At 40.3% G+C, this 8522-nt stretch overlaps 1 protein-coding gene and 1 non-coding gene across 2 annotated transcripts; one reads left to right on the forward strand and one right to left on the reverse strand.

Moving 5' to 3' along the window:
- The first annotated feature begins 253 nt into the window (after positions 1 to 253).
- Positions 254 to 437, forward strand: LOC137274926 (U2 spliceosomal RNA). The gene has a single exon (XR_010956277.1). It is a non-coding gene; the product is annotated as a U2 spliceosomal RNA (small nuclear RNA).
- Positions 438 to 6298: 5861 nt separating this feature from the next.
- Positions 6299 to 7651, reverse strand: LOC137271452 (uncharacterized). Its single transcript, XM_067803997.1, has 3 exons — positions 7633 to 7651; positions 7105 to 7314; positions 6299 to 6985 (listed from the first exon to the last, which is right to left on the reverse strand). The coding sequence occupies exons 1-3, from the start codon at positions 7649 to 7651 to the stop codon at positions 6378 to 6380; spliced, it is 837 nt and encodes a 278-aa protein (XP_067660098.1). The 3' UTR covers positions 6299 to 6377.
- Positions 7652 to 8522: the final 871 nt, after the last annotated feature.

Below are 8522 nucleotides of genomic sequence, written 5' to 3' on the forward strand. Positions count from 1 at the left end.
CGGTATTTTGGAAAACTAATTTGTACAATATTTTAGGCCAGGCTAAGCTATGGTATCGTGGAGCAGTTACCATAGTTTCAAATCATTACGTAGATCTCTTCCAGAGAGAGATGTTTCGGTTCATTTGGCAGTCCACGGCTGAACCTATTTCACGCTCTGTTTTGTATAAAATGATTTTGGATGGGGGTCTTGGTGCTCTTGGTTGTGGGTAGTGGTATATCTGTCTATTTCTGTCATTTAAGTTCCTGTAATTAAAGTTTTTATGAAAAAGTAAAAAAAAGTATCTGTTCTTATCAGCTTCATATCTGATACGTCTCCTATTGGAGACATCAATATTAAACTGATTTTTGCAACGGGATGAGGTGCCACGGAGCTTGCTCCGCCCTCATCACGGGTTGACCCGGTATTGCAGTACCTCCGGGAATGGGGCACCACTCATAATACAAGTTAAAAAATAGAACCCTTAACTTAGCCCTCTCTTTTTCACATTTCATTTCCCTTTTGTAATCTCACTTTGCGCCGTCGCCTCCCTTTTCGCGCGTGCGTTTCACTGGAGGCACCATGCAACCACTACCAAACTGTAGAAATGGACCCATCCACTCAACCACATTGTACTCCGTCCAAACCAAGCCCCGGGAAGTTCCCCAAAGTGATTTATTTTCCACTTGCAGTGTTTTTTCTGTCCCCGTATCCAAGGACGTCGGCCACGATGTCGCACGCCGGAAATTACGTCGTAGACAATCACACCCTGACATTCACACTCTGCCCCGTCGATAACACACGTCTTAAGCCCCAGATAACCCCTAGAATGTGTTTTCAAGTGGTAAGGAAGTACCAAAGCCTTGGCGCGTTTCTCCCGGGTCAGTTTACGTTGAAGTGTCTTTAACTTTCATTCTATTTCTTAACTAAAACAACATTTGTGACTAAACTTCATCTCCCCTAACAATGTTTTGATACTTGAAATGTATTTAAGTTTAGTGGACTTGGTCCACGCGGTCAGCTGCAGTGTTTTTTTTCACGCTTGTCTGGGCGCGACTTTCCCAAAGTCGGGACTGCACAAACTCTTCCAATTGCTGTCCCCACTCCTCGTTCATTAAGCGCCGATCCACCGACTGATGGCCCTAGCCTGCGCTCTGTTTATTCAAAGAAATAATCAAGGTTATTTACACATTTAGTTGCCTTCACACAAATTGTCAAATTTCTCCACAAAGATGCGCAGTTTGGCCGTGGCACTAGTCCGTGGTCCGAAATTACCTGTATTCGTGCGTGTAATTTTGGAGGTGAATATTTTGGAAGAGGTAATGTAAATATCCAGCCCCTTAATGAGATGCTGTGGTTTTAGAGGTATTTTGCCAGCGCAAGGCGACAACCGGTATCGCTTCTCGGTCTTTTGGCTAAGATCAAAGTGTCAGTGTTATAGTCAAAGGTCGAGCATCACTTGTGTGATATTGGCGTTGTGTTGTCCTTGTTTCATTTACCATGATTTCTCCTTCACATCTACGAGTGGGCATCAGCCTATGACTGTGTGATCTTGAGTGGTCTCCCCTCACGTTCCTGCTTACCATGGCTTAAACTTTCGCAGTGAATGCTGGGCCCATTCCTGAACGTTTTGTGGACAAAGAAGTGGAGTCAAGGACAGTCAGGGTTTACTCGACAGCCAGATTCAGCAATGTGCCGGATTTTGCAAGACTTTTGATAAGTGCAGTGCCAGACTTTTCTTTAGCAGATTGTGTTGCTATTTGGAGGACTGAGCATGCGGGACAAGTGTATCTTACTTTGAAGTCTCGGGATTTAGCTTACAAGTTCATCAATCTCAAGTGTGTTCATGGACAACACAAGTTCTACTTTTATGAGTATGGGAAATTCATGGTTTCTTTGAGGGTACATTGGCTTCATGCTACGGTTACCAGTGATTTCCTGAAGGATTATTTCAGTCAGTATGGCCGGGTGGTTGATGCTTTCAAAGAGTTTGTTGACATCGATGGAGTTAAATGTGTTTACTGGTGTTCGCATTGTGAAAATGGAACTTACAGATTCTCAGATGTCAGCCATTCCTCATATTGTGAGATTTGGTGAGAAACAATCTATGCTTGTTACAGCGCCAGGAAGACTTCCAATCTGCTTGCGGTGTCATTCAGTGGGTCATGTGAGAGCTAAGTGTCCGAATTCAGGAGAGGTACCAGAAGTAAAGGCAGAAGTGAACAAGGAACTAGAGCTAAGCGATGACAGTGAGGATATGATTACTGTGTCTGATGATGAAGATGGTCATTCTGAGGATTCTTATGGAGCTTCGGAGAAAGAAATAAGTGTACTAAGGGTTATTGAGACGCCAGCTAAGCAGACGAAGAGGTCCTCCAAGAAGTCCCCAAAGAAGTCTTCTGTCAAGAAACAGTGTGTTTCACCAGGACTTAGTTGGGCTGAGCAGACTTCACAGGATGAGGCTCTTGCTCAGATGGATATTCCTTTGCCGTCAGCCAGTGGCCTGTAGAGCTGCAGACAGTTTATCAGAAGGATGCAGAATTAGAAGTAGATCCCTTGGGAAAAGACTGGAGCAGAACTTTTACCTTTAACATTTCACGGAATGAGAAAGGATTCATTGTTTTCATGGCACAGCCAGTGGAGTTTAAACTGTTTAAGGACAAATTGAATGCTCAACAGAGGAGTCGTGTGGTTTATCTCGTGAGAGATTTTGTGGATCGATTGAAGAAGGCGTGGGCTCAACTAGAGATTGGCAATCATGAGTTTGAGAACTTTACTATTTCAAGTGCAGATTGTTAAATCATGAACTTTTCTTTTCTTTAGTGTCCTTTTCTGTTATGTCCGCGTTTGTACAAAATTCACATCTTAGGCTAATAAATTTTATCAAAAAGAAAAATGTATCAGGGTTTAGTAGCGATTACCTTTCTGCTCTCTTGTAGAGTGTTCATATGCCTACTTGTATCTGTTGTTGTTTCTTGTATTTTTGCCATAAAAAGCGACTCGGCTTGTCGTAAGAGGCGACTAACGGGATCGGATGGTCAGGCTCGCTGACTTGGTCGACACGTCATCGGTTCCCAATTGCGCAGATCGATGCTCATGTTGTTGATCACTGGTCTGTCTGGTCCAGACTCGATTATTTACAGACCGCCACCATATAGCTGGAATATTGCTGAGTGCGGCGTAACACTCAACTCACTCTCTCACTCACTCTTGTAGTTTTGCTTATTGTTGTCTCTCTTCTAGGTCTACGGGTGGGCATCAGTTGTTTCACAACTGTGTGGTCTTCGAGCCTCCCCCCCACTTTCTCTTGCAGTTGGACCTTTGGCTCTGCCCACCCGTTTCCTGGCATGGCTCTTTGGGGTGCCGTGATTGCCCCACCCATCGCCAGTGGCCATTATTATGCAGTTGCTTCCAGGCGGACTGTTCGCATTGAAGAATAGAATGGTCGATTGGACAGAGAGGAACTGGTGAGGTCTCAGTGTGTGAAATAGATTCTGTATGGAAAACTGAAAAAATGGGGGTGTGGTATGTGACCTTACATAAGGATAACCGTGCTCGTTTATTAGTCCAGACAGAGACCCTACATCATGGAGGTATTGTGTTACGCTTCACTCATTATGAAGTTGAGATTATGGATCTTAGGATCCACTGGGTGCATGGCGTTGTAAAGGATTCCTTCCTAAAAAGCTATTTTCTGAAGTATGGAGATGTCATGAATATTACTCATGAAACTGTCAATTCATGGAGGTACCTTTAAAACAGGTGTGCGTATTGTGCAGATTCGTTTGAACCAAGAGGGCCGTGAACATATTCCTTATGTTGTTTGTTTAGGAGATGCTTTCAAAGACAGGGTTTCCATGCTAATCACTGCTCCAGGGAGGATGCCTATATGTTTACGATGTTATAAACTCGGCCACAGCCGGGCTGACTGTCCAGACAGCTTCAAGAACCGTAAGGCGAGGGAAGCAGCCATTTTGGAGGAAGTGTCCATGTTGCCGGTGCCAGGTCAGGATCACGTGGCTACTGAACCGATGTCTGTGGAACAGGACAATGTGGCAGGTGAGTCCTTTCAGCCTGCTTTCAGCCAGGAGGGGGATAGGGCTATAGAGCTCGAGGTTGTACCTATTTCTGATGTGTCTGAGCAGGATCCGGTGCAGGGGAGCAGTACCTCTGACACTCCTAGATCCTTTGCTGCTGTGGCAGCGCTGCTTCCTTTGGATGTGCCTAGTGACGACGATTCTCAGGAATTTCAAGTTCCCCATAAGTCGCGTTCCCGTGGTAAGCAACGGCAGCATAAATCGAGTTCTCTCCCTTCGGGTGTAGTTGCAGCTGCCTCTGTAGCGGTTGATTGGTCGCAATCTACTAAACGTAGACATACAGTTGCAGAACTTCATGATCCCCCCTAATGTTTCATTCTTTTGTAGTTGATCATGATTCTTGTATGTCCCTGGACCAGGAGACTGCTTGATGGACTTTTTGACTGACAGCCAGGTTTCTCCCTTTCCAGGGAGTGCACTCCAATATAACATCATGATTGCCGTGTTTTTCTGTACTTTTTAGTTGGTCGCCTTAGGCGTCGGTTTTTACTCTGTCTTGTTGCTATTTTTGTCTATGTTCTTTATTTTAGCTTCAGACATACATCAGAATGTAGTAAGTCCATTTACTTTTTTCTGTTTGTGGGGATATTACTTGTGTTCCCCTTGTTTTATGAGATGCTTAATTTTTTCCATTTTTGCTGTGTGTGGACAGCCTTTTCTGTGTTTTTCATTGCATCCTCTGTATGTGTATCTTATATTCTGTTTCGTCATTTTGCTGGTTTGGTGGGAGGTAGTGTTTTACCCTTTTGTTGTTTTCCTGGTTGGGTTTGAATGTTGCCCACAGTGTATTTTTTTCTGTCTGGGCTTCCTGTTTCCCTATTTGCATGTTCTGCTGGTGAGGTTTGTATTTGTTTCTTCGCCGGGTGGGGTGGGATTGTGTGGGTTGTCTCCCTTTGTTATATGGTGCCTCTGGTTTTCTTGTATTGGTATGGGTGGTGCTCTCCTTCGCTTTACATGGGGTCTCTTTATTTCCATTCGTTTGTTTTTAGCCTTGTATTTATAAATTTTCTTTTTGCTTCTTTTCCTGTTTATATTTCATGTTCTTCTGCGTTTTTGTTTCAAGATATTTGTGGTATTTCTTATTGTTGGGCATGGTTTTGTTTAGGGGGTGTATTTTGCCTCTATTCTTGGTGTTTTAGGATGGGTTGGGGTAGTTACGGGGCTTTTATGTGCGTTTTTTTCATTTTGTCTGCCCCGGTTCCATTGCGTTGCTATTTTGATTATCTTTCTGTGCATTTATATCTTGATATGTTTGTTATTGCACATTTCTTGTGTTCGTTTTTCTGTGATTGTTATATTTCTTGTATATCTTTCTTCCACCTTTCCCATAAGGTACGCTGATATATTTTTGTGTCTAGTAACTGTCCTGTCCGTTGACCCTCCTAAGTTATATCTCTGTTCAATTGTATTGCCATTGTGTGTATTTGGTGTGGCTGGTTCTTGCTGCGTTTTTTTCACTTGTTTTTTTGTGGCATGTTTGGGTGTGTTGCTGGGGGCCTTTTTCTGCGTCCGCTTGAGCGTTGTGTTTTAGGAGTGGCGCTTGGCTGTGGGGATTTGCGATACCCACAGAGTCTTAGCTGTAGTGATTCTTATTCTCCGAGAAATTCGATGTTCATGGGGTTTCCTTATTTCCATCTGATTGTTTTTCCCCTTCTTTTTAACTTGGTCTTTTCTTTTTTCGTCTTATCCTTCCGTGTTAGGGTTTTATGCAATTTCTGGTATTTAGATTGCTGTTTCGAAATTTGTTTGGGTTACTTTTTTGACTACTTTAAATATTTTCAACAGGGGTTTGGTAGGTGGGAGGGATTTTATGTGCTCCTGCCTTGTTTTCTTTTTATCTATTACAGTTCACTTGTATTGTTGCCTTTTCCTATTCTTCTTGCTTGTGTATCATTGTATTGTTTTATGCCATGTTCCCTTGTATTGTTTATATTTATTATCTATTTCTATTTGTCACCAACAACCCTTTTCACACGTATTCCTTTTTGTCTGTTAATTGTAATGGGTTATTAGATGACCCAAATACGTCTCGTCTGTTATCACAATATTTTCATTCTCATTCGGTTGACTTTTTGTTTCTCCAAGAGACCCATGTATATAATCTCCATCTCGCTAAATCATTTGCTTCCACTTCTCAAGGTAGAGCGTTTTGGAGTGTTGGTAACACTTTTATTTATTTATTTTTTTTATATTTTTCCATTTTTACTTTGATACACAAGTCCATTTATGATGAGTACATTCTGTGGGTTTGTAATTAAGGAAAAGAGAAGATACATAATATAACATGCAAAAGTTAGGGCATCATTCAGAAAACAGACCATGGCAGATAGACCAAAATTTATAAAAGTGATCAATTTTTGAACATATCGCAGCTGAATATTTTGTTAGTTCATAATATTTTTTAAGTTCCAGTTGTAAAAACCGAAAAGTTGGCATCTGTTTGGATGTTTTACAGTCGAAGATAATCTTTTTGAATAGAATAAGAATTATGTTGATTGGGTCATTATTTTTCTGGTCGAATCCAAGCAGAATTTGTTTTTTAGTGAACTTTAAATTTGCCTCGAGGTTTTTGTTGAGCCAGTTTTGAAGATTTCGCCACATGTGACTAACCTTGCTACAGTCGTAAAATAAATGTGTTATTGTCTCTATAGAAGCCGAACAATAGCTACACAGGTTATTGTCAACATATTGCATCTTATAGAGTCTATTTTTTGTTGGTAAAATATGATGCAAGAGTTTGTATTGAAACCATTGCAGAGTGGTATCTTCAGAACAACGGAAGGGGATATGGTTGTATTGTTGCCAATAGTTTGTATCAATATTTTTCTCTAGAATTCTATTCCATTTTACGCAATGTTGATTTTTTATTGATTTTGTTTCCAGTAGGGCCCTGTAAAATAATTGACTGCCTTGTTTTTGCCTATTCAAAAGGTTTAACATTTATGGTTGCAAAGGGTTTTTTTTTCCTAATTGTTTCTAAGCTAATATTTCTTCTTTTGAGGAATGTTTTTAATTGAGTTTATTACACCTGAATATTCTAGAAAATTTGTTTTTACATTGTATTTATTTTCAAAGATATCTCGAGAAAGGAAATTTCCAGAGTCATTCAGGAGATCGTTTATAAATATTACACCTTTTGCATTCCAGTTTCGGTAAAATATAGTTTTCTTATCGATTAAAATATTTTGATTGTACCAAATAAGTTGAGAGGTAATGTTTTGTGAATTTGTTGCCCCATCTGCGGATAGTAGATCCCACCAGGCATTCAGGAGATCACAGTAGAAGTTGTTTCTTACAAGTGGATTGATAATGTTTCTAAGATTTGGACAATTATATTCGAAGATCGTTGCAGATCCCAGTTTAGGCAAATTTTCAGAAAAGAGATTACACCATTTGGTGTGGTTATTATAAAATCGTCATATTATGGAAATTTTTTGAGCTTGCATTATTTCTTTAATATTTGGTGCATTAAGACCCCCATCTTTTACAGTACATATTAATTGATCACGTTTCACCTTATCGGGTTTGTTCCCCCATATAAATCGGAAACATTTACCTTGCAAATCCTCAATCATTTTATCCGGAGGGTTAGGAAAAGAGGCAAACAAATGGTTTAGTTTTGGGAGGACAAGCGATTTCAAGACAGTTATTCTGCCCAGTGGGGTTAGGTTTCGAGTTGACCATATTGACATGAGGGATTCGCAATGTCGTAACTTATCTTTGTAGTTCAAATCAATCATTTCTTTAATATCCAGGTCAAATTTTATCCCTAATATTTCAAAGTTTCCTTGTTCCCAGTTTAAATTCCACTTCAGACAAAGTTTAATTCTTGAACGTTTCTTTGAGCCAATCCAAATTATTCTAGTTTTGTCGATGTTGACCTTTAATCCTGAAAAACGGGCAAAGAAAGTTAAGGTTTGGAGCACTGCGTGTAGACAACGTTCTGTTCCATCTAAGGTGCAGGTTGTATCGTCAGCAAACTGATTTAGCAGATATTCTACATTGCCTACATGGATTCCTTTTATTTCTGCTTTATTACGTATCATTGTTGCAAGAATTTCAACACAAAGTATAAAGAGATATGGTGATAATGGGTCACCCTGACGACAGCCCCTGTGTATTTCAAAGCTATCTGTCCCAAAACCGTTTACCAGGACACTCGATTTAATATTTTTATAGAAAACCTTTATCCATTGTTTTATTGATTCCCCAAAATTAAAGAAGGTTAAAGCTTTTTCAATAAACGACCAATCAACAGTGTCGAAGGCCTTTTCGAAATCTATCAATAATAAAAGTCCGGGAATTTGATATGTATCAGTATACTCAATTAAGTCATATATCTGTCTGGTGATATCCCCTATGTATCTACCAGACATAAAGCCTTTTTGATCTTCGTTGATCAGTAAGTTCAACACAGGTTTTATTCGTTTAGAAATTGCCATTGAA

This window comes from Haliotis asinina, chromosome 2 (genome assembly GCF_037392515.1).
Source record: "Haliotis asinina isolate JCU_RB_2024 chromosome 2, JCU_Hal_asi_v2, whole genome shotgun sequence".
NCBI lineage: Eukaryota > Metazoa > Mollusca > Gastropoda > Lepetellida > Haliotidae > Haliotis > Haliotis asinina.